The 27,299-nt window shown below is 40.6% G+C and overlaps 1 protein-coding gene across 2 annotated transcripts in view; it reads right to left on the reverse strand.

Annotated features, from left to right (window-relative positions):
• The window catches only part of TBX19 (T-box transcription factor 19), a 29,750-nt gene extending 13,869 nt beyond the window's left edge, over window positions 1-15,881 (reverse strand). The window contains exons 1-5 of one of the 2 annotated variants that reach the window (XM_004314287.4): window positions 14,361-15,881; window positions 7,039-7,303; window positions 5,522-5,656; window positions 2,918-2,979; window positions 1,654-1,715 (exon numbers count right to left, since the gene is read on the reverse strand). In XM_004314287.4, coding sequence (XP_004314335.1) covers window positions 1,654-1,715; window positions 2,918-2,979; window positions 5,522-5,656; window positions 7,039-7,303; window positions 14,361-14,557 — 721 coding nt within the window. In that variant the 5' untranslated portion in view covers window positions 14,558-15,881. Of the gene's footprint in view, window positions 1-1,653; window positions 1,716-2,917; window positions 2,980-5,521; window positions 5,657-7,038; window positions 7,304-9,195 lie in introns of both variants that reach the window. The other variant, XM_073804673.1, reaches the window with a different exon arrangement.
• Window positions 15,882-27,299: the final 11,418 nt, after the last annotated feature.

Here is a 27,299-nt window from a genome sequence, read left to right on the forward strand (position 1 = left end):
GGTTCAATCCCTGGTCGGGGAACTAAGATCCCACATGCCGCAGGGCAACTAAGCTCATGCACCACAACTGCTGAGCCCGCACACCCTAGAGCCTGCACGTCACAGCTAGAGAGAAGCCTGTGTCCCACAATGAAAGATCCTGCATGCTGCAGCGAAGATCCTGTGTGCCACAACTAAGACCTGACACAGCCAAATAAATAATTTTTTAAAAAAATTAAGTTAAAAAAATTAAAAATAGAACTACTGTACAATCCAGCAATTCCACTTCTCAGTATTTTTCCAAGGAAAACAAAAACACTAATTGGAAAAGATATATGCACCCTTATGTTCATTGCAGCATTATTTACAATAGCTAAGATATGGAAGCAACTTAAGTGACCATCAAGAGATGAATGGATAAAGAAGAGATACAGATATAGATATATCTAGAACTATCTATATCTATAGATAGATAGATAGATAGAGATATAATGAAATATTACTCAGCCATAAAAAAGAATGAAATCTTGCAACAACATGGAAGGACCTACAGGGTATTATGCTAAGTGAAATAAGTCAGATTAAAAAAGTTAAATACCATATGATTTCACTTACACGTGGAATCTAAAAGACAAAATAAATGAGCAAACATAACAAAGCAGAACGGACTCACAGATACAGAGAACAAACAGGTGGTTACCAGAGAAGAGGGGGGTGGGGAGGAAATAAATAGGTGAGGGAGATTAAGAGGTACAAACTTCCAGTCACAAATGAGTCATGAGGATGAAATGTACAGCATAGGGAATATAGTCAATAATATTGTAATACTTTTCTATGGTGACAGATGGTAACTAGACAAAAAAAAAAAGACTCCTGAGAAAAGTTTTTTTAAATGCTTTTCTGAGAGCTGCTTCTCTTCATGGGGCCATACTGCCACTTCTGCAATGAAAAATGCACTGAGGTTTAGGGGAAGGAGAGAGTGAGGAATACCATAGCTGGAAAACTGCAGAAGGAATCCTAGCAAGCCACTATCATCTAAATTAAAGAGTATCTCAGACACTGATGCCACTGACTGTGTGTTACTGTTGCAGGTTTAGAGGACCTGCTCCACCATGGGACCTTCTCTCTGATCTGAGACATGGAGAGAGTGGCACCCTGTCAGGAACATCCAACCTACCTGCAGAATCCCAGGTATATTACTCCACTAATACTGCAGCTTTCCAGTCAACAAATGCAGAAGCTTCCTCATATGCAAAGCGATAGCCTTCCTGAGGCATTGCAACAGCGACCAACTCAAAAACTAGCAAGCACTAAGAACAAGGGAAATCCAAAACAGAGAGGCGCGAGCGGAGTGTAAGGGTAGGAGGTACACCCAGAATGCATTTTTACGAGCTCTTTAGCCTCACTGACACTAAAACGAGAGTCTAAGAAATTTACTATTTCCATTCTTCTCTCCTGCCTAGGATTTGAGTAAGCCCCCCATGAGCACTGGTTCTCTCTGGGAATTCTTGCAAGGGAATATACTTGTCTTGAGTGGAAGAAATAACCTGTTGGGTCTTGATAGCAGATTTGGGACAAGCCTGAAGCAGTCATGACAGGTAAAAAGTCTGAGTGCGGTGGAGATGCTCCTTGTGTAGCCCCAGGCCTCTCCCACCCAGTGTTCACCCAACTCACAGTGAGAATAGGCCACATGCTGGCTCTCAGACATAGCTTCCGGAACGTCTTTGAGGTGGTTCCTGAAAGAGCAATGAGAGTGCACCATGGCTGTCCAGCTTATTATACAAGTCTCGTATCAAGTACACCCAAGATTCTCTTTGGAGAGCAATACATTTCTTGGAATAAGAAAATCAAACACCTTTTTTTCCCTCAAAGTTATTATCTTTCCCACAATATCCTTCTCCTACTTTACCTACTTGTGCAACTGCTATTTGAATTGCAATTTTATAGTCACTCCAGTTTACCTATTTACACCTATCCCTATTTAGCTTGATCTTACTGATTTGTGATCAGTGCTCCTGCTGACAAAATTCAAGCAACAATAACAATAGCTAAGATTTGCATAGGACTTCAGGGCACAATCACATCTGTGATATGCTAGATCCACCAATGATCCTGTGAGAGAGTATTACTACGCCCATTTCGCAGATTTAAAAAATGGGTCCCAGAAAAGTAAACTGACTTATGCAAGCCAGGAAATGGCAAAGCCAGGACTCAAAGCTACGATCTCTCACTCAAAGTCCTAATTTTTTTTTTATTATACTCCTTTTCTTATCTGAAAAAGTTATTTCTTCTACATAGTCAAAATTAAATCAAGTATTGACAGCACAGACCCCTGTGACGCATCACTGTAAATATCTGTCTATTAATCTAGAGCCTTTAAGATGAAAAGGAAAAATTAGACAGTTATAGGAGTTAGTGTAAAGATTTGAAACAGACAATAAAATCTGAACACTTCAAAGGAAATCATTCACACCCCCAAAAGTCTCTGACTTCTCTTCTCTCAGACCTGAAAGACATGAGCCTCTCACCTTTACGAATATCTCATATGAATTACTCACCTTTCCTAGGTGAAATCTAGTTTTTTAAAAAAAAACTTATTGAAATCATATTATTCAGATAATTGTAAGAAAGACAGAGTGAATTATTAAAAATTTAAATCACTCATTTTTTTTAATGGGATTGTACTACTTTTAAGAATCTGTAGTAAAACAGGGCTAATGAAACATGGCCAGTTCCGGGATCTCCTGGACCCATATTATAAGGGACAGGTAATTATGAGTTTGTTCTATTTTGCTGATTTTGTTGGACATTGAATTGAATATTAAAAACATGCTTCTATCAAAGGTAATGCAAGTGCTACTAGTTAGTTCCTTTTAAGATGATTATAAATTTCACATTTACAGAAATCATAAGATTTCACTGAAATTTCTCTACTCACCTTTCCTTAGCATCCAAGAAGGCTTTGGCAAAAGGGTTGTACTTGATTTTGAGAGCTGTTATCTTGTGTTTACAAAGACAAGAAGTGTTAGTGAAAGTAGAACATGCATGGGCAGACAGAACCCTTTATCTTCACCTGTGAATTTCTGTAAAATCAGAATAATTCTCCTTTCTCTTTTTTTCTCCCTCTCCATGTCTCTTTGCTTACTTCTGCACAAAATCACTATTGCACTGTCCAACAAGAAACGTTTTATCGTCACATGTGGTAAAAATGCCAAATATAGTATAAAGTGAGCAAAGAAAGGACAAAGCATTAGACATGCACAAGCCTTATGTGCCAAAGCCAGCATTCATTCCGTTACTCATTCATTCTTTTCAACAACAATTGAACACCTACCATCTGTCAGTTAGTTTTCCAGTCACTGAGACACAGAGGAGAGTTATACAGGTGAGAACCTGCCTCCAGAGTCTTGAGTACGGACTAGTAGCAACTCCCTAACTCTTAAATAATCACTTACCCTTTGGGCCATGTTAACACAAAAAGCAAACTATCACTTCCAACCACTGTCACTCTTTATCCCCCTGGCCTTAGCCTGCTTCATTTTTCTTCAGAGCCATCTGACCAAATATATATATATGTTTGGTTTTCATCTCTCCCCACTGGGATTTAAGTGCCTTGAGGACAGTGCAGTATTACCAGCATGTAGTAATACTCAGCAAATATTTGCTGAATAAAGGAAGATTTTGGCTCCCTTATCCACCCCTGTGGCCACTCTCCTCTCAGGGTGCATCTACATCAAATTGGCAGGGATCCGTCATCAGGAGACGGAGGCTCTGAGGTTAGATTTTCCTGAGCTTGATTCCCCTGAGGCATGTTCAAGACCAGAATTACAGCATCAGGCTGGTAGCTTGCTGGAGGTGTGGCCTTAGCCCTGCTTGTAGTTCAGAGGGAACTGTCCAGCCCATGTCTAGGAAAAGCTTCTGAGCACTTACCCAGAGGGCAACCAGACGATAGATTCCACCATCCACGCACTAAGAGAGCAGGCAGCATGTAAGTGGATAAGGGGCATTGCCCGGAGGCCAGAGGAGGCCAGGATGGGGTCCCCAACTCCTCCCTACTTTCCAAAATTGCAAAAGCCCACCCTCCCCTCATAGACCCAGACTCCATCCTACAGAGAGTAGCAGAGGGAGGAGGGCAATCTGATGAACAAAGTGGTTCAGCCTGTAAAAACTGAACAGTACTTGAGGGCCTATTTAAATTAAGAGATATTTAGTTAATTTCTCTTCCCACTGACCTGCTGGAGGGGCTCAGCTAAGAGGCCAGATTACCTATAGAAGAGAAATTACATTTCCCTGCACATCTGTAGCGTGAGTTAAATCTGCAACTAATTTCACCTGTAGGCACTAAGGCAGCAGTTTCCAAACCTGGATGATTATCAGAATCCTTTAAGGGGACTCTTAAAACTACAGATTCTGGGCACCGTCACTGGAGATTCTGACTCAGTTGGCTGGGTGGGATGCCAAAAATCTTTTAAAGCTTCCCAGGAGGGCTTCCCTGGTGGTGCAGTGGTTGAGAGTCCGCCTGCCGATGCAGGGGACACGGGTTCGTGCCCCGGTCCGGGAGGATCCCACATGCCGCGGAGCGGCTGGGCCCGTGAGCCATGGCCGCTGAGCCTGCGCGTCTGGAGCCTGTGCTCCACAACGGGAGAGGCCACGGCAGTGAGAGGCCCGCGTACCGCCAAAAACAAACAAACAAAAAATGTTTAGGGGTGGGGGAGGGATAGATTGGGAGTTTGGGGTTAGATGCAAACTATTACATATAGAATGGATAAACAACAAGGTCCTACTGTAGAGCACAGGGAACTATGTTCAATATGCTGAGATAAACCATAATGGAAAAGAATATAAAAAAGAATGTATATGTATAACTGAATCACTTTGCTGTAGAGCAGAAATTAACAACACTGTAAATCAACTATACTCCAGTAAAACAAATTTTTAAGTTTAATCAAAAAGAATCCAGCCCATCAGGTGTCCCGGTGACCAGCAGGCCTGGAAACTCCTAAAGTATGTGGATGGACCAAATAATCCTGCTCCCACAGAGTTCACGGAGACCAGATTCTGGCTACTCCGCTCTAACCACCAGAGGGGCTCAAGTTAAGCAGGAAAAGACCTACATGTGCTCCAAAAAAGCTAACAAGTGGGACAGATAGCATCACACAAACCCGAAGAAGATGCGCGATTGGATCAATTCCCACAGATTTGCTTTAAAATAGGAGAGACACGCAGCTCTTTGTAGGCCAAGGGCCTGGAAACAGAGACTTCTGAGTTTCTGCTAATTGTATTACAATGCACAGCTGTGCCTTATTGGCACCAGGAAAAGAAGCACTGGCGGGCCTTTGGCAAACGAGGAGGAGGGTGTGGAAAGCGACTACTGCACTGTTTAACTTCATTTTTGCTGAGTGTATCTGAGTCCTGGAAAACCTACCTTTCATCCATGCTTGGTCATGGCAACAAAAGCACCACCACCCAATCCTACCACATTCTCCCAGGTGACATCTACACATACACACACACACACACACACACACACACACACACTCACCTCCTCGTTCTGATAGGCAGTCACAGCTATGAACTGGGTTTCAGGGAAGGAGCAGTTCATCACCATTCGATGGGCACCTCCAACACGCACTATGTGAACCTGGGGTTCATATTTATGCAGAGAATTCAACATTATCTGTTGAGGTGGAAGGAGAGAGAGGACATGCAAAGCCTGGGGCGGCACAAGTGACAGATGACCCAGCGCCTTTGGTTAGTCGCAAGCTCAGCACCCACCTCCCTTAAGGCTACACACACCGAATCCCCGGTCGCCCGAGCTGCCTCCACCTCTCTGAGAAATTACTGAGGGGACATTTTTTAGAAGCTCTCAGGGAGCATAACTTTGGAGATGCTTAAAGCAGGGTGAGGGGTGGGTTGCCAGGGAAGAGCTGGTCTAAAGAGTGTTCGGTTTTCTGCCAAAATCCTGGCTTCCTTTTTTTTCTCTCTCATTTTCAGCACAATGATGTGGATTTTGCTCTGTTAAAACATACTGTTTTTCTTCCTATAAAGAATCCTAATATCTCAAAATCCTGACACGGGCTGCATTACCTAAAGTATAACGACAGCTGACATCTGCCGGCTACATAAAATCGACTCTTGGTGATTCAGACCAGAGGTTTATTGAAAATCTCATGTTGTGAAATCTGGGGGGGGGAATAATAGTTTACTTTTCAATTTCCTGTTTTAATAAATAAGTGGAACCTTCTGAATATTGCAAAGACTTAGGTGGATGACTTCCGCTCTTAAAACAAGAACCCCTATGTCCCAGCTAGGTAAGCACAGAGATCAGAGAAGGGGTGAAAACTCTGAGGGCTAAGAGGCTGACCAAAGGGAAATCTGGGGGAATGAGACCTCTTCCTCCCAGCTGTGTCTCTAATCCCCCAAAACAGTCTACATTTTATAAAGCAAATAACAACCTTGCACAGTACCCTAGTGTTCACAATCCTACCAGAGGAAACAAAAGAATAAAAAGCCTCAAAATCTTGTTTACTCTAATTGGAGACCTTAAATAAAACCTTCCTTATTTAAGGTTTGTTTGGATATTTTTTTCTGAAAACCCAAAGCTGATTCAATATTCTATTGATAATTATCACAATACCCAAGTGGAGGGAGCAATTATTTCATTTCGAAGCAGCTTTTTATTAAGGTAGTTGTCTCTTGCCAACATGCCACTTACACCAAAAAGAGGGGAGAGGGAACAACAAAACCCTGGTACCCACAAACATCTCCCTCCTCCCCAGCTGGGTAAAAAGCACCACACACAAGACAAAACTCTGAAAGGCCCCCCGATGATGATTAAGTAAACTACTGCGCTCTCTCACTCTCTCTTAACATCAGGAAGTCCATTAAAAACTGAAAGCACCAATTAAGAGCTGTTTATTCCTGTTCACATTTGGACTCCGGGGAATAATTGGCTTCCGTGAGAGAAGAGGTCGGTGAGGACCCCCTAATTGCCTAAATGCACCCTTGAAATTTCTTGATTGGTGTAGTGGGGTTAGGGTGGCCGGGCAACAGTCGTACCTGCCCACCTCCGTTGAGCTTGTTGGTCAGCTTCACTTTGCTGAAGGAGATGGGCGCCTTCATCCAGTGGGCCCCGAAGTTGGGGGAGTCCGGGTGGATGTAGACACAGCTGTGGCTGGAGACCTCTGGCTTGCCCGCGGGCACCCATTCCCCATTGACGTACTTCCAGCGGTGACTGTCCGTTGGGACAAAGTCCAGCAAGAGCGAGTACATGGCATTGGGGTCCAGCCCCGTGACGCTAATCTTTAGGACCGGGAACATCCGTCTAAAAGAAAAGGCAGAAATTGAGCCACAGGAAGGATGTTAGAGTGTTAGGGACATCTCCCTGCTTGTCCAGCCCTCTCTCCACTCAGAGGAGACCTTGCATTTTCTGTCCCAGGGGTGCAGAAAATGCCCCGGGGGAGGCCAAACAAAGAGGGGCCAGGCCAGCGGCCCCAAGTCCAGCTAAGCCTCTTTTTAGCAATGTATTTTATATTGGGATTTTACTTTTAAATGTTGTGCTCCACTTTAAAGTCTGAAAACCACTGATCTAGTCATTTGACTAGAATGAAGTACCTCCTGAAGCTTAAGGTATATAGTCGGATGCCAGGTTCTCACAGAGCTTTCTCCAGAGGTTTCCTCCCAGCCTACATCAGATTCTCATGCTACTGACACAAAGCAGCCCTTCTCCATCTCACAAAGGACACCAGTTCTGAATAATAGTAATAGCGTTATAGGGAAAACATGGTTTTTCGGTAAAGTGAGTGAAGGGAACACTTGACTATACATCAATTCAGACCACTTCCTTTCCTGCAGGACTTGTCAGAGGCTTTAATGTGCACCGTGAACCTTTGGAAAGGAGGTTCGGGGTTGTGCACACTCTGCACTTATGTACCAGTGCTACCTTCTCACCTATCATCTTGCGGGAATTTGCATTCAAGAAATACACTTTGAGACACGCTGATCTGGATTTGGGGGTCCCTTCTCCCACCCTCTAGGGCAACACCAGCAAGCTTACTCTCACAAATATTTGGAGAAGCTATCTCAGCTGGCTTCTGATTCTCTTTAGTTGCCTTTCCCTTCACCAAACTTTCCAAGTTGCTCCAATCTCCTCAAAAGACCTAGTTTCCAGACAGACCCTCACCACCTCGCAGTTGCCCCAGAGGCTGTCTTATTTGTCAATACATCTTTTAAAATCTGAATCCCCAAGTTGAGAAGCTAACAATCTAGGGTCTAGACATGTGCTGCTCAGAGTGGTCCATGAATCAGCGGCATCAGTATCAGCTGGAAATTTATCAGAAATGCAGAACCTCAAGCAGCACTCCAGACCTACTCAGTCAGGATCTGTGCTTTTGCAAAATCCCCAGGTGAGTCGTTGGAACATTAGAGCTTAAAAGGTACTGGTCTAGGGAATCTTTAGCTTTTAAGACAATAACGAAGGAGATATCCAAGGGAATAAGGGGGAGTCACTCTGAGGATTTGTGCTTCTGGTGAGGCTGGGAGGAGAATGAAAAGGGGGAAACTGGAATGTGTCCACTGCTAAGAGAAGGGGTTGCCAGGAGCGGAAGTGTTAAAAGCAGAATGGCCAGGAACTGGAGGGTCACAAAGAGCACCTCCTGTGTCCAGAGGTTCCTGGTTTTGAGGTGAGGTACAATGGGAATTGATACGTATGTTAAGTGAAGAAACTGACCGACAGATGACAAAGGATGGATCTAGAGATGGACTCGATCCATCCAGGCTTCTCAGTCTCCTGAGTTCAAATTACATGGGCTCCCTGAGCTCTCTGGACAGAAAGGATTTTTTTCCCTTTGGTTCGCCCACCTCATCAATACTTCCTTTCCGACTCCTTTGCTGGATCCTCTTCCAGCTTAGTCCTCCAGTTGTGGATGCGTAATGGGGATCTGTTTTCAGCACCCCCTCTTTTCTAAATGTCCTACCTTAGAGACCGCTTCTAATCTCATGGCAGAATACAAAGAGCCTGGAGGATTTTATACCAACCAAGTTTCATACCCCTGGTAGGGTGCTTAGCAAGCATTTAATAGATAGTACCTTTGAGTACTAGAGGGTGGGTGACTGAGATAATGAAATTGAAGCTTGGTGAGTTTAAGTAAACTAGCTTAAGTCCATATATTCAGGAAGGGTGGGAGTTGAAACCAAACAAACTGAACCAGAACCTACCCTTGAAATCATTCTTCACACTCACTAGGATGGCTATAATAAAAAAGGTGAACAACAGCAAACACAGGTAAGGATGTGGAGAAACTGGAACCATCATACATTGCTGGTGGGAATAGAAAATGGTCCAGCCACTTTGGAAAAAAGTCTTGCAGTTTCCTCTGTTAAAATACAGAGTTGTCATATGACCCAGCAATTCCATTCCTAGGTGTATACACAAGAGAAATGAAAACATACACCCATAAAAACTTGTATACAGACAGTCACAGCAGCATTATTCATTACAGTCAAAAAATGGAAACAACACACGTGTCCATTGATGAGTGAATAAATAAAACGAGGTATATTTATACAATGAAATGTAGTTTGTCAATAAAAATGCTATAACATGGATGAACCCTGAAGACATTATGCTATACTTTAAATCGGTGAATTGTACAGTATGTAAATTATCACAATAAAGCTGTTAACAAAAGAAAAGTAAAGAAGCAAAGACTCCATGGTGTCCTGGCTCTTAGAAGGACACATCCAAAACGTGGTAGAACCATTTGTTGCTTTATTCTCTAGTACTTCATTTGCCAAGGATTTTACGATTTTTATTTTTTATCACAACACAAATGAACTAAGAGACGCTATATATTTTTATCTCCATTATGCCAATGAGGAGTAAATATAAGTCAGTCAACCAGCCAAAAGTCTTGTAACTGGCAATGGAACTCACCCTGTCTCTAAGCCAAGTTCAGTTCCTCCTGCCTCCCCCCTGCCTCTTTCTCTGGCCTCACAAGGACCGGGATGTGTTATCTATTTACTTATGGGCAGCACTCATGACCAGGCTATGCTGTGAGGGATAAACTGCACTTCTTATCAATTTGATCTTTTTTCCCTTTTCCTCCCAAGGTGTGGCTAACCACAGAGATGGCCAAGAGTCTCTGAGAAGCTAAGAAATATGTAAATCAGACCCGATATCAGAGAGAGAGAGAGAAGCAAATGTGGCAGGGCATATAAGCACTCCTCAAAACCGGGCTTGAGGAACCACACATGCTTAGGCTTGGCCAGTGAACTCTGTGTTGATTTGCTGTGAGGCTAGTTTTTCAGTTTTCATTTCTCTAACAGAGGATCTTGAGAGCCAACACTGCTAGAGAAGGCTCTGAGGAGTGAGGTCTGTGGGAAGGAAGAAAGAGGGCAGAGGGCTTCCCTGGTGGCGCAGTGGTTGAGAGTCCGCCTGCCGGTGCAGGGGACACGGGTTCGTGCCCCAGTCCGGGAAGATCCCACATGCCGCGGAGCAGCTGGGCCCGTGAGCCGTGGCCACTGAGCCTGTGCATCCGGAGCCTGTGCTCCGCAACGGGAGAGGCCACAACAGTGAGAGGCCCGTGTACCGCAAAAAAAAAAAAAAAAAAAGAAAGAGGGCAGAGATAAAGCAGATTTTCTAGGAGATGGTTAAAGGCAAAATTCCAGAAGTTTCATTTGTAAACTCCTTCCTCCATTTCCCCACAGAACTATAATAATCCTGAAACACTCATCAGAGCTTTTGGAGTGCGCGTGCTTGTGTACCCACAGGACATGGATGTTGAGGCGTATAGGAAGAGCAGCAAGAAACCAAAGCAGCCTGGTTAGAGGCAGATCACACAAATACATATGATCCTCATCAACTGCAATTGTAAACTTCAGAGACAAATATCCATGGACTACAGGGACATGGAAAATTATTTCCTGATGTGCAACCTTGGTTTTCTCTCCTCTTGCAACTCCATCCCTGGAAACTATGAACATCAGCTCACGGCACCAACATCACTTAATCACCGGCAAGTTCAACTTAATGATCCTAACACTTATTTTATGATAACAAATGGATACACCAATGACATCAGAAATCCTTCCAATTTCTTAAAATCTCCTCAAGGCATATTTAACCCAAATGAAATTAAATTATTTAACTGCATGGAAATACACATGAAATATAGCTGTTTCCCCTAAGGTGAAGATGTTACCGTAGAGAAAACAAAAGGTGCAAGAGATTTCACTTACTTGCCACTGAAAGCTGAAATAAATTTTTTTCTGCAACCTAAAATATAAGTTCCTAGCTTAAAGGATGGAGATAAAAGGAAGTACTTACAAGCTCGATGCACTAGTGGTGATTCAAATGAGCTCTAGGGGAGTATTATAATTGTTATGTTAGTTCTCAAAGACTATTGAATATGAATAAGTAAACATTTTAAATAAAAAAGAAGGGAAGAAAAAAGAAAGAGGAACGGGAAAAGAAATAGTAAAACGGGGTCGGGGGCGGGGAGGGACAGGAGTGGGAGGAATGAAGAACCATCATAATCCCAGTTTCTGGGGATAATTCAATGATTTTCAGGGAAAATCTCTGTTTACTACTTCTGATCAATGTCAGAAGCAAGCCTCCTATTTATACACATAAATAAATCTCCATTTGAAAATGACTCAATTCATCAGCCCGTCCTATGCTGGGTTTTTTTTGTTTGTTTGTTTGTTTGTTTTTTTGCGGTACGCGGGCCTCTCACTGCTGTGGCCTCTCCCGTTGCGGAGCACAGGCTCCGGACGCGCAGGCTCAGCGGCCATGGCTCACGGGCCCAGCCGCTCCGCGGCATGTGGGATCTTCCCGGACCGGGGCACGAACCCATGTCCCCTGCATCGGCAGGCGGACTCTCAACCACTGCGCCACCAGGGAAGCCCCTATGCTGTTTTAAAACTTGCTACTACACATAACAATTACCCTCAAGTGTGCGAGAGCTATCTGATTACCCTCACTGAAGCTTTAGAAAAGTCAGAAAGTCAACTGCCAGCAGGGGCAGGCGAGTAACGCGAATGAAAAGGGCGAGGACTGGGTGTTAACAACCAGGAATGTTTTTCTCCCCAAAGAAGGGCCACAAATCCATCTACCTCAGGCTCAGGAGTTTGTGTGAAAGGCAGGGATGCTGCATCTAGAGTAGACATCATTCTACAGCCAGAGGAAAATGGGTAAAATGGAGAGATACAGGAATAGATGGTGAGGAGAAAAAAAGTGGGGGGGGGGGGGGAAGAGATGAAGATGAGAGTAAAGAAAACAACAAAACAAGAAAGATGTGTCTATATCCAGTGTTGTTAACAATTTATTCTGAGAAGCTAAGAGATTGAGAGTAATTCCAAACCACGCTCATTCATTATCAACCACATCAATTTCTTAGAGATTTGTCTTCCCTTCTTTAGCTGAAGTACAAAGGGAACTTTCTATCTCCTGGCAAAATCTTGACGCTAAGGTGTTCAGAAACCCTAAGAAAAGATTCAGTTCACTAAGGAGGTGAAACGTCGCCAGGACTTCCACAGAAAATAAGAATAACCATGTTGACCATAATTAGACTCTTTCTACAAAGAATAAGTTTCACATAGTTAATGACTTTAAACATGTGAAGACTTTTCAGTTTTAAATATGAAGAAAAAATTATATAGGCGCAAAAAGGCAAGAGAAAGCTCTTCTGAAATTATAAAAGTACATACCAATGTGACATATTATTAAATTGAATGTTATAATGGTTTTAGAAACTTTTATTTATTCCTCATTGAAACAGATTAACTATATTTTTTTCTTGACGGTTGTACTTATTTTACTTCCATATATGACTGCTTTGACAGCCAAACAGATAGTATGAGGCTAAGTATTAGTGTAACTACAAAGAATAATGAACAGAAAGTTCTACCCGTCATCAGACATCATAAAATTTTTACCATTGTGTCATCACTCATCTTTGAAAGGGAAGAAAGTAAATCCAATTAGGAATTGGGGATGATTCTTTGAAATTAAAAACACGTTTTCTATTTCTTTCTACCAAAAATAATGTGTCAATACAGATCAAGAGTAGGAACAGGTGTAATTATAATTACAAATATTAAAAATAATAAATCCTATATATGAAATAAATATGGGACCCATTTAGAGAGCGAAAACAGAAGCATCAAGCAAGGTTGATATTCCTGCTACTATTAATAATCACAACTTATTGAAACGCCCTTATTTCTGGAACACGTTTTACTTACCAAGCACTTTAATGTCACACAACAACACTCAAGTTCATAATTTTCCCGCATAGATGGGAATGGTTCATTCTCTATACCGTGCATTTTATGCAGCAATGGAAAAGTGAGACATCAGGAATGGAAGCATTTTTCACAAGGACAAAAGCCTGCCCGAAGTTCAACTAGCTTGGACTTTTCTGTCATTGGAGAACAGAATTTCTCTCAAGGGTCATAATCAAAGTTCTGCTGAAACTAACCATATTGAAAATGCCTTTGGACGTTTTGTACTTTTGTGACCATGTGAACAGAAAGATCAGTGTCAACTGAATGTTGGGACCTGTATGGCCAAGCTGGGAGCACTGAGATTTTCTTTCTAAATATTTTTATCTCCTCTACTAAATAGAAGCTCCTAATATTACCTAGACGTCACTTGGCAGGGCTAGATTTACTAGAACCCAAGAAACGCCAACAGAGATCCATTTCAGTTAATCCCTAATTTGTTGCAATGAAAAAAAAAAAGGAAGGCATCTTCTCTTTACTCAGGTCAGTATATTACGGTTTCATTAACTATTACTGCAACAACTCTCACATCGTCATAAACACACACAATCTCAAATGAACACTCACCACAAACACACAGGAAGAAGCAGATGCAGGGATAGGCAGTGAGATTAAATTTGCCTTTTTGCCTCTGAATCTTCAACTAGTCAGAAATGTCTGGCAAGTTCGCTACACTTCAGAGGAAACCATCCAGCTTCCAAATAAAGTTGCCTTTTACCTTATCTGAACAGAGTTGGGGCTCAAAGAATAATAATCTGCTCCAGGATATACAGTCAGTCAAAAATTAACATTATTTTCTGACATTTGAGTGCATTTCCCAAACCCATGGGACATGCCCCCCTTTATAATAATTTCCCAGAATTTCTTCATTTAAAATGCACGCAGGACAGGTGGCTTCACCCTCCACTTCTCTGATGATCTCAGAGAAATTAATTAAGTTGGCTAGGGGAAAGCCGTGGGAGACTGTCCTTCTCGGGAGCATGTTTAATCAGACCCCGCTGCCTCTGAGTTAAGAGCGGCAGCCTCTGCAATACTCAAGGGGCTTCGCTTCCCTTGCCAAGCCCCGCCAGCCCAAGCAGGGCCATGGATAAACTCACCTGCCATTCTTGGTCACGATCATTTCATTAGTGACTTCCTTGAACCTCTGCCAGAGAGGGGCATCCTCCAGGATGATCTGAAGTTGCTTCTCCGTAGGGTCGCCTTTTTCCCTCCCTGCCTGAAGCTCACTTTCCACCACATTGAGCAGGCGAGAGACGGTACCATCGCTGGTCTTCTGTGTGCCCAGCTCACTCATGGCCACAGGCCCCTCTCAAACTTTGCTGAGAAACGTTACCTACTTTGCCTGCTTCCACCTCTTCCCTCCTGTCACTTGCCTGCTTTTCAAATCCAGCTGGACATGCCTGGGGAGCTGGGGAAGAGACGCCCTGTCTCTTGCCTAAGCTCCTAGCATGACACCCCTGAAAGTCTCCAAATTATAACACCAACCTGTTAAGCTTCAGTTGGGGTGGGGGATGGAGGGAGGGGAGAGATGGGGAAGAAAAAGCCCTCTCTTAATTACTCATTGGATCAGGTGGGAGACAACCTGGCTTTCCCATTGGCTGCTGTGTATAGAGTAGACATTTAAGAAGAGTACTCCATCCAAATTATCAGGCTTTTATCTTGCCGTACCTGAAGAGGTCTAATCGGTGTATTGAGGGCCATTTTCCTGTTAATTAAAATTGTTCTGGGCCCAGACTGCAACAATCAGGCAAATCATGTTTGTGTATAAATCATGGCATGTGGCACCTATAGGGAAAGAGGTCCTGGGGAGGATCGACAAACTTGATGCCAATACAGGTTTCCTGACCCAGTCGAGAACCTAAATCCATAAGCTATTCGCTAGCTCTGAATAGAACAGCATATATGGAAGGCCAAGGGCACGGTGCCAAGGAATATGACAACTGTGTCGCAGAATGAAGGACGGTACTCTGTGCGCCACCTGCTCAAGGGTCAGAGATCAGGAGCAAAGCGCTAAGGACCTCTTTCTCCCAGGGTATCCCGTACTGTCATCGCTCTCCTGAGGAATCCTACACATTCACACCCTGCTCATCTCAAGTGTCCTCTTGTCTCTACAAGCAGACGAGCTCTGAACCTGGTTCCTCCTCCTAGAATCCACAGCCTAAGTATTTCTTATCTCCAAACCCAGCCAGTGGGAGAAAAAAAAAAATCATTTCGCATCATATTAATCTAAGGAAGCACTCTGCCCCCAGTGAGTGAAAATAAGCTTTTTACATTATTAGGCAGGACAATTTTAATCCCAAGTCCAGAAAGGCATTCTGGCTTTCCCCTTAGACGGTCCATGGCCTATCTGGCATTCTGGGGTGAATCCCCACTTTCCCTTGGGAGATAATACTAGTAGAAAACATTTCTTTTACCCATGACACATAGTACAACTGGGGAGGGGTGAAGGGCAGAGATAGCTCTACCTCCTCAACTCTGAGTAGATCCTGGGACTTTGTGAGTTTTTCTCTTGCTACAGCAGAAAGCTATAGACGATACAAACAAAAGGAAAATAGTATAACTGACTCACTCTGCTGTACAGCAGAAACTAACACAACAGTGTAAGTCAACTATACTCCAACAAAGGGAATTTTTTAAAAAATGTATTTTCCCTTAAAAAAGGAAAATAAAAGCAAAAAGGTAAGATAAAGTCAGGGTGAGGATAATATACAAAATGCATTCAGTGCCTCCTAAGTGCCAAATACCAATGAAGCATCCAATGATGAATGAAGCAGAAATGGCCCTGCCTTCGTGGAATTAACAACCTGAGAGAGAAGATGAATGACATAAACAACAACTGAGTAATTACCAATAGTTATAAGTCTATGAAGACTATGTAAAGGCGGGAGGTGGTGGAGAAAAGTGGGTGCAAAGCAATGTGGGGTTGTACGGACAGTCATCTCTGAGGAGGAGACATTTCAGCTGAGACCAAAAAGATGACAAGGATTTAGTCAGGAAAGAGTTGGGGGAAGAGTTCAGGCAGAGGAACCGCATGCAAGAAGCATGGCTTGGGCCATTTAGAGAAAAATGAGGGGGGCTGGCGTGGCAAGAATATGGTGGTGAAGAGAGCAGAGTGAGATGTGCTTTAAGAGGGGCCTTATGAGCTCTAGGAGGGAGTTTAGATTTTATTCCATATGAGAAAGGAAACTACTGTATTAGTGTGTATTAAAGTAGGAAGATGGCATGTTTTGCTTTGTGGTTTTTGTGTTTTTTTTAATCTGGATGATTTATAGAGAATATAGTAAAAGGCAAGAGTTGAAGAGAAAAATTAGAGAGCTGTTATGGTGGTTCAGGCGAGAGATGGTGGTGGCTTAGCCTAGGGTGGTGGCTGTGGCCACAAAGACACGTGATTGGACTCTAGATACATCTTAGAAGTGGATATGGCAGGACCACATGACGGATTGGATGTGGGGGGAGGGAGGGAGTGTCTGCGGTGAATGATTAGTAGATGGGAGGGCCATTTACTGAGATGGGGAAGGATGCAGGGAGAGGGGTTTACAGAGGTACTGCTTTAGTTAGGGAAAGAAAAATGTTCATTTGCACAGAATTAATATTGAGAAGATTGTGACAGTCTGAATAAGATGACCATGCCCTAATCCCCAGAACCTGTGAATATGTTACCTCACGTGATAAAAAGGAACTCTGCTGCTCGACATCATAGGTCCTCAGGAAAATGCAGGTTAAACCAATAATGAGTTAACACTACATGACTATCAGAATGACCAAAACCCCAAACACTGACAACACCAAACGCCGATGAGGATGCAGCACAACAGGAATTCTCACTCACCACTGGTGGGAATGCGAAATGGTACACCCGCTTCGAAAGACAGTTTGGTGGTTTCTTATGAAACTAAACATACTCTTACCACACGATCCAACAATCACACTCCATGGTATTTACTCAAATAAGTTCAAAACTTATGTCCACACAAAAACCTGCACACATGTTAACAGCAGCTTTATTTATAACTGCCAAAACTTGGAAGTTACCAAGAAGTCCTTCAGTAGGTGAACGAATTAATAAACTGTGGCACATCCCAACAATGGAATATTATTCAGTGCTAAAAAGAAATGAGCTATCAAGCCACGAAAATACTTGGAGGAAATTTAAATGTATATTGCTAAGTGAAAAAAGCCAATCCAAAAAGGCTACATACTGTATAATTCCAACTATATGACCCTCTGGAAGAGCCAAAACTATGGAGACAATGGTTGCCAGGGGTTGGGAGAAAGAGATGAATAGGCAGAGCACAGAGGAATTTTAGGGCAGTGAAAATACTCTGTATGATGTCACAATAATGAATACCTGTCATTATACATTTGTCCAAACCCATAGAATGTACAACACCAAGAATGTAAACAATGGACTTTGGGTGATGATGACATGTCAATGTAGGTTCATCAATGTGACAAACGTACCACTCTGGTGCAGGATATTGAGAGTGGAGGAGGCTATGCACGTATGGGGGTAGAAAGTATATGGGAAATCTCTGTACTTTCTGCTCAATTTTCCTGTGAACCTAAAACTGTTCTAAAAACTAAAGTCTATTAAAGGGGCGGGGGGAGGAGGCTTTGCAGGTATGACTAAGTTAAAAATTTGAGATGGGGAGATTTTATCCTGGATTATCAGGGTAGGCTCAAGGTAATCACAAGGGTCTTTATAAGAAGGAGGAAAAAGGATCAGAGTCAGAAAGGATGCAGGCACAGAAGCAGAAGTCAGAGAGAAGAGAAGATAATGTGCTGCTGGCTTTGAAAACGGAGGAAGGGGTAACAAGCCCAGGAAGTTGTAAAAGATAAGGAAATGGATTCTCCCCTACAGTCTCCAGAAGAAACACCTGCCAACACCTGGATTTTAGTCCAGTGAAACTGATCTAAGATTCCTGAGCTCCAGAACTGTAAGGTGATAACTTTGTGTTGCTTTAAGCCACTAAGTTTATGGTAATCGTTACAGCAGCAATAAGAAACTAATAGAAAAACCACAAGACATCTAAGCAGAGATTTCAAGAAGGAACTGCTTAGAACTATGGCACAAGTGTGGCTGTGAGCTTCCTAGCAGCCCATGCAAAGTGGGGGAAATACAATCTGGCATACATTACACTGTGCTCCTAAACTAAAAACAAGCCATTTGCCCAAGAAAAATTTCTCCTATGAATCTTTAGAGAAAAACACTGTGTGATACACTGAGCAGTGTTTTCTCAAACAATCCATAAACACCAGTAAGATGAGGATCCCTACCTTCAAAGACTGTAACAATCTAGAAGAGAGAAAAAGGCATATGCCCAGGGAATTCCAATACAGATATGTGTGAAGCGTACCAGTAAGGGAGAAAGGAAGGAAATAATACTATTTTTCTTATCAGTTATATCCAAATCAGTGTGCTGCTGAAAACTAGGTTAGCACATGAATATCTTCAACCAGTGGGCCCAGTAAAGAATGGCCCTTGGAGAATAGCACAGGCAATGGCTCTGGGGTGAACCCCAAGAGTCACCTAGCAATAAAAGATGGTTTACATTCTCTTGACTTTTAATCTGATCTGAGTAGACAATGGCTTCACTTTCCAAGCTATGTCTCCTCTAAGGTCTGTACTATATTAGATAGTTTAGATTGAACCATATGAAATTACTGTCATTCAACCTTTGTTTTATTTGAAAAAATAGCAATTTCATATGATTCAACTAATCAGATTTGAAACTAATATAAAATGCTTTGACTGAGACAGCTATCTAATAATATCATTTTACTTAGATCATTGTTTTCTAGTTACTAAGTATCTTGCTATAGATAATTTTGAAAAATATAAGCAAGTAAAGAAAAACTACCCATAATCACAACACCCAGAGATGACCTCTGCTAACAAGTTTGGTGTAGATATTTTTTATTTACAATATATGCATACTTTTTCCTTTAAAAATGGAATTTTTAAATGCTGCTGAGTAGGCATGGCAGATTGAACACATTCTTTTCTATCTGCTCTCCAAACAGCTCTAAAATGGTACTAAGGTAAAATGAAATGTAAACCCACAAAGTTGAGGAGTACAAGAGAGGAAACAACAGCAGATACCAGATGTCAACAACATTTTGGAAACTGACAAAACAAATGGCTGAGTGGTAACTGACGAGGCAGATCAGAGAAAGTTGAAATCTAAGTTTCAAGGTGAAGAAGCCAATAAGAAGCAAGCCAATTGTGCCACAAAACTCTGAAATATCTCAAGGATTTAATGCATCATATAACTCTGAAAGGAAGAGTGGGCAGGTAGTTCTGGCTAGGACCAAATAGGAAAATTTCTTGAAATTTTATTTAAGAAACGGTTAACTTTTGAGATCTTTACCCCTCAGCCAGGCAATTGTGCCTCCCCATCGCAGCAGAAAACAAGAGAATGACTTTCAGAAGAGAGGGGATTTGAGAGGATTTGTACTCAAAGACAGCAGTCGCTGGTGGGGGTAGTGGTGAGGAACATACTGAAAACAGAGTATTATGATACACTCCTTAGGTAATAGACTTGTTGATTCCTCAATGCAATGACTCATCCCCAATGATCACCAACCCCAATCAAATGGGAAAAGCCAACCTTTGTAAAACTCTGCCCATGCACATAGGCATTCCATTGGCATTTACAGGCACACCTCAGAGATATTGTGGGTTCAGTTCTAAACCACCACAACGAAGCGAGTATTGCAATAAAGAGAGTCACATAAATTTTTTTGGTTTCCCAGTGCATATAAAAGTTATGTTTACACTATACTGTAGTCTATTAAGTGTGCAATAGCATTATGTCTAAAAAACAATGTACATACTTTAATTAAAAAATCTTTATTGCTAAAAATGCTTTATTGCTAAAAAAATACTTTATTGCTAAAAAATGCTAACCATCAGAAAATGCTAGCCTTCACGGACTTGCCTGGTGGTCCAGTGGCTAAGACTCCATGTTCCCAATGCAGGGGGCCCGGGCTTGATCCCTCATCAGAGAACTAGGTCCCACATGCTGCAACTAAGGGTTCACATGCCACAACTAAAAGATCCCACATGCCGCAACTAAGACCTGGAGCAGCCAAATAAATAATTTTTTTTAAAAAAAAGAGTGGGGGCTTCCCTGGTGGCGCAGTGGTTGAGAGTCCGCCTGCCGAAGCAGGGGACACGGGTTCGTGCCCCGGTCCGGGAGATCCCACATGCCGCGGAGCGGCTGGGCCCGTGAGCCATGGCCGCTGAGCCTGCGCGTCCGGAGCCTGTGCTCCGCAACGGGAGAGGCCACGACAGTGAGAGGCCCGCGTACCGAAAAAAGAGAGTGAATTTAGAAAATGCTAGCCTTCAGAAAGTTATAATCTTTTTGCAATAGTTACATCACACAGATCACAACAAATATAATAATAATGAAAAAGCTTGGAATATGGTGAGAATTACGAAAATGTAACACAGAAACATGAAATGAGCAAACGCTTTTGGAAAAATGGCACTGATAGACTTGCTCGACACAGGGTTGCCACAAACCTTCGATTTGTAAAAAGAACCCACTATCTGTGAAGTGCAATAAACCAGGTATGCCTGCATGGGCCTCAGCCTTAAATATGACAGTAAGAGACCATCAGACATCAGATGCGGAAGTCAGAGACCAAAGCAATAAATAAATAAATTTAAAAAGGAATTCTGAGTAAACAGAGACCATGCAGGGAGCAAAATATAACAAAAGAAAACTATAACTATTTTCCAGTTAAACATAAAAGAAAATCTTGCATTCATGAAATAAGACAAAGAGGAAGGAAGGAAGGAAGAAAGGAAGGAAGGAAGGGAGGGAGGGAGGGAGGGAGGAAGGAAGGGAGGAAGGGAGAAAGGAAGGAAGGAAGGAAGGAAGGAAGAAAGGAAGGAAGGAAGGAAGGAAGGAAGGAAGGGAGGGAAGGAGGGAGGGAGGGAGGGAGGGAGGGAGGAATTGTGGAGGAGAGGAGAGAAGGAAGGAAGGAAGAGAAAAGGGGTCAGAAAGGAAGGGAAGGAAGAACTGGAGGACAAAATAGAGCTTGAAAATTAAAGACATCAAAACATGAATTTAAAATTCAATAAGAGCTTGGAAGATAGAGTTGATGAAATCTCTAAGAAAGTAAAACAAAGTGACAATGAGTTCCAAAAAGAAAGAACAGAGAAGACAAAGGGGCAGAAATTCTCCAATAAATAATACAGAAAAAGTTCCCAGAATTGAAGAACATAGGTTTCCAGAATGAAAAGTCCATGGAGGGCCCAGCACAATGAATAAAATATATATCTGCTCCAAAACACATACATCATTATGAAACTTTAAACACTGGTGATAAAGAGAAAAAAAACATAAAAACCTTTTAGAGAAAAAAAACAGATCATATACAATAAATCATAAATTATAATGCCATCAGCCTTCTCAATAACAACCTGAAAGCTACAAGAGAATTAATTAATGCTCTCAGAATTGTGATGGAAAATTATTATTCATTCAGAATTCTATACCCATTCAAACTATCCAGTGTGAGACTAGAATAAATACATTTTCAGACCTACAAGGTATCAAAAATTTTACAATACTTCCCATGCCCTTTTGCTCAGAAGTTGCTAGGTAACTTCTTTTAAGTGTTCACCTGATGAGGCCAGACCCACCTAAGATGATCTTCCTTATATTAACTTAGAGTAAACTGATTAGGATTCTTAATTACATATGCAAAGTCCTTTTTGCTATATAATTAGCATAATCTCAGGAGTGATGTCTCCTCATATTTAGAGGTCCTGCCAACACCCAAGGGGAGGGGATTACACAGGGCATGTCCACCAGGGAGCCATCTTCGAATTCTGCCTACCAGAGTATATTAAAAACAAACAAGCAAGAAAACAAATGAAATAAACTGAAGCAACTATGAACTACAAGGGAAAAAACAAGTTGTCCAAGAAAGGAAATGTAATCACAGTATATAACAGCTCAGCTGGAACCAAAATTGTAAAAAAGTAAATATTAAATGTTGATTTAGTAGAATGATGACAGTTGAATGATGAGAAGGGGAAGCTTGTATTGTGAGAGGAAGGGGATGCTAAATTCTCATCTTCTATGGTAGGAAGACAGTAAATATTGCCTAAAATTGAAAAATCAAGAAAGAGCAGTACAAATACGATGTTTAAAAATCTGGAGATAAATGGCTGAAGAAATAGTAAAAAGAAAGGAAAGTGACTACTTTTGGAGAGAGGGACAGATGAATTCTGGGTTTTTCCTTAAAATAAGTTTTTAAACATATGAGTAAATAAAATACTAATAGATTTATTATTTTTAACAATGTATAAAGAATATTTTCCCATATCATCAAATAACTTCCTACATTGTTATTTTAATGCTTGCAACTTATTCCATCTTATGAATGGGTCATGTTTTATCTAACCAATCTTTTATACTTACATATATGCTGTTTCTCCATTTTTTATCATTTTAAATAATTAGATAAGAATTCTGGACAACACATATTTGGGAAAACATATTTCCCAACAAATATTTGGGAAAACAAAATTACACATGTAATTTTAGAAGCAGCGCTAATTGACAAGAACAAAATATGTTAACTATGTTATATGCATTATCTTATTTAATCCTTGTAACAAGTCTATAAGGTAAGTGCTATAATTATATCCATTTTTTAGGTGAGAAAAGTTGAAACTCAGAGTGGTGAAGTAACTTGTCCATGGGCATCTAGACAATGAGTAGTAAGGCCAGTATTTGAGCCTAAGGATAGGTTATTCTCTTAACCGTTACATTATACTGATTATTTACTATAGACCAGGCACTGTATTATGTGTTGTATGAGTGACCTCATATAATATTCATAACCTTGTAAAGAATCATTGCCATCCCCTTTTTTTAAAATGAGGAGGGCACTCCAGCTCTGAGAGATTATGTATGCTGCCCATGTCACATAACAAGTAAATGGTAAATCCATTTCAGTCTGGGTCATTCTCGTTCTGAAGGCTGAGTACCAATTTATAGTCCAAATAGATAGACTTTATTTTAACCCATCTATCTCCAGGAATTTATTCATTCAGCAACTTAATGATGAAATCAGGAGATCCTAATCATCTCCATATTATAGTAGATGAAAAAACTAGGTAAAGAAGGAAAAATGATTTGTCCAATAAGACGTGAACCAGGGAAAGAGTTAGAAAAGAAATGACCCTCCCACCCCCAGTGAATCTCCACCTGAGTACACAGCATCCCAGTGCACAAATAAGTGCACTTTTAGGGATCAAGGAATACCTCATGGGTGGTCCTCTATCCCCTTGCTAGGCTGGACAGTTAACAGGAAACTAGCAGGTGGGAATCTTCACCCCACCTTCCTCTTGCTCCACTGAACATCCTTCAATCACAGAAATTTTTTTCTACATTAGATAATGGGCTGCCATGGAACTTTTTGTTTGTTTTTTAAAGAAAAGGTGGGAAGGTGTTCTCATATTTTAAGAATAGATATATAAACTTTAAATATACATTTCAAAATCCTTGGACTAAATGATGCCAAAAGTGTTTCCCAGCTCTAGCAATCTAGCATTCCCTCTGATATATATTGGTGGTACTACTATAACTGTTGTTATTTTACGTACTAGCAAAGGACCTTTTTTTTTTTTTTTGGCTGCGTTGGGTCTTCGTTGCTGCATGTGGGTGTTCTCTAGTTGCAGCAAGCCAATTATTTTACATATTAAAAAAAAAGCTCAAAACCCCTCTTGGAAGTCTTCTCTTCCTCAGATATAATATGCTATTCCAGCTTTCCATGACAGTGAGTTGCCACTTTCTGAATTATTTTCTAAAAGCCTCACATGTGGGTCCCTGGCATATTTTATAAGTAGGGGTTCTGATCAAGCTTCTTAGAAAACAAATCACTCGTTTTTTTTCTCTCTTCAGGTGTCTTTACAGCACGATGCCTACCTGTAGAGTTAAATCTTAGACAATATGTGATTCGGTATCATATCTTCGATAGTTTAAAATAGAGCTTCATATCTACATGTTAAGATTAAATCACTAAATTGTTTTGCCTCCAATATCATAAGCTCTTACTACTTTTAACCGTAAAGTCAAGTAGCTAGCATATAGTAGGTCCTTTATAATTAGTGATTGATTTATTGTTTAATATGTCAGATGCAATGAAGTAAAAATTCATGTTTATTAAGAAAAAACCATTGTGTTTATTTAATGACATACTTTTAGAGGCATCATAACATATTTTTATTAAAGTATAGTTGATTTACAATATTATATTAGTTTCAGGTGTACAGCATAGTGATTCAGTATTTTTACAGATTATACTCCATTAAGAGTTATCACAAGATAATGGCTATATTCCACTATGCTATACAACGTATCTTTGTTGCTTATCTATTTTATACATAGTAGTTTGTATTTCTTAATCCCATACCCATAACATGCCCCTCCCCCCTTCCCTCTCTGCATTGGTAACAACTAGTTTGTTTTTTATATCTGTAAGTCTGTTTCTGTTTTGCTATATACATTCATTTCTATTATTTTTTAGATTCCACATACAAATTATATCATACAGCATTTGTCATTCTCTGATTTATTTCACTAGTATAATATTCCCTAGGTCCATCCACATTGCTGCAAATGTCAGAATTTCATTCTTTTTATGGCTGAGTAATAGTCCATTGTATATATATACATATATATATATATCTCTTCTATATCCATTCATCTGTTGATGGACACTTGGGTTGCTTCCATATCTTGGCAATTATAAATAGTGACGCTATGAATGTTGAGGTGCATATATCTTCTCAAATTAGCATTTCCTTTTGTTCTGGATATATCCCAGGATGGGATTGCTGGATCACATGGTAGTTCTATTTTCAGTTTTTTGAGGAACTCCCATACTGTTTTCCATAATGGCTGCCCAATTTATATTCCGACCAATAGCGTATGAGGGTTCCCTTTTCTCCACATCCTTGCCAACATTATTTGGAGGCTTTTTCATAATAACCATTCTGACAGGTGTGAGGTGATCGCTCCTTGTTTTGATTTGCTTTACTCTGATGAGTCACAATCTTGAGCATCTTTTCATGTGCCTATTAGCCATGTGTATGTCTTCTTTGGAAAAATACCTACTCAGATCTTCTGCCCATTTTTTTTTTTTGATTGGGTAGTTAATTTTTTTGATGTTGTATTACATGAGCTGTTTATATATTTTGGATATTAACCCCTTGTCAGTCACATCATTTGCAAATATTTTCTCCAGTTCCGCAGGTTGTCTTTTTCTTTTGTTGATGGCTTCCTTTGCTATGCAAAAGCTTTTAAGTTTAATTAGGTCCCATTTGTTTATTTGCTTTTATTTATTTTGCCTTGGAGACAGATTGCAAAAAATATTGCTATGATTTATGTCAAAGAGTGTTTGTTCTATGTTCTCTTCTAGGAGTTTTATGATTTCAGGTCTTACATTTAGGTCTTTAATCCATTTGGAGTTTATTTTTGCATATGGTGTGAAGAAATATTCTAATCTCATTGTTTTACATGTAGTTATCTAATTTTCCCAGCACCATTTATTGAAGAGACTGCCTTTTCTCCATTCTTGCCTCCTTTGTCAGAGATTAATTGACCATAGGTACATGGGTTTATTTCTGGGTTCTCTATTCTGTTCCATTGATCTATGTGTCTGCTTTGGCTCCAGTACCATGCTGTTTTGATTACTGTAGCTTTGTAGTATAGTCTGAAGTGTGGGAGGGTTATAACTCCTTTTGTGTGTGTGTGTGGTTTCGTATGAATTTTAGGATTATTTATTCTACTTCCGTGAAAGATGTCATGGGTATTTTGATAGCAATTGCTTTGGATAGTATAGCCATTTTAACAATATTAATTCTTCCAATCAAAAAGCATGAGACATCTTTTCATTTCTCTGCATCACCTTCAATTTCATCAATTTTTTTTATAGTTTTTAGAATATAGGTCCTTTTACCTCCTTGGTTAAATTTATTCCTAGGTATTTTATTGTTTTGATGTGGTTTTAAATGCGATTTTTTTCTTTACATTCTCTTTCTGATAGTTCATTACTAGTGTACAGAAAAGCAACAGATTTCTGTATGTTTATCCTGTATCCTGAAACTTTGCTGAATTCATTTATTCTAATAGTTTTGGGGTGGAGACTTTAGGGTTTTCTATATAAAGTATTAAGTCATCTGTGAGTAGTGACAGTTTTACTTCTTCCTTTCTAATTTGGATGCCTTTTATTTCTTTTTCTTGGCTGACTGCTGTAGCTAGGACTTCCAATACTATGTTAAATTGGTGAGAGTAGGCGTCCTTGTCTCATTCCTGAATTTAGAGGAAAGCCTTTCAGCTTTTCGCCATTGAGAATGATGTTAGCTGTGGGTTTGTCATAAATGGTCCTTATTATGTTAAGATATGTTCCTTCCATACTCACTTTCTGGAAAGATTTTATCATGGATGTTGAATCTTGTCACATGCTTTTTCTGCATCTATTGAAATGATCATATGATTTTTATTCTTCCTTTTATTAATGTGGTGTATCATATTGATTGATTTGTGAATGCTGAACCATCCTTGTGTCCCTGGAATAAATTCAACTTGATCGTGGCATATGATCCTTTTTATATATTGCTGGATTTGGTTTGCTAATGTTTTGTTGAGGATTTTTGCACCTATATTCATCAAAGATATCATTTTCTTTTTTTGTAGCATCTTTGTCTGGTTTTGGTATCATGGTATTGGTGGTCTCACAGAACGAATTTGGGAGTGTTCCCTCCTTTTCAATTTTTTGGAATAGTTTGAGAAGGACAGGTATTAGTTCTCCTTTATATGTTTGGTATTATTCCCCTGTGAAACCATCCAGTCCTGGACTTTTGTTTGCTGGGAGCTTTTATTACAAATTCAATTTTACTAATAGTGATTGGTCTGTTCAAATTGTCTGTTTCTTCTTGACTCAGTTTTGGAAGGTTGTACATGTTCAAACAATAACAAGGAGTCAAGCCTGTGGAATATTAGACTAGA

Source organism: Tursiops truncatus, chromosome 1, assembly GCF_011762595.2.
Source record: "Tursiops truncatus isolate mTurTru1 chromosome 1, mTurTru1.mat.Y, whole genome shotgun sequence".
In the NCBI taxonomy this organism is placed as follows: Eukaryota; Metazoa; Chordata; class Mammalia; order Artiodactyla; family Delphinidae; genus Tursiops; species Tursiops truncatus.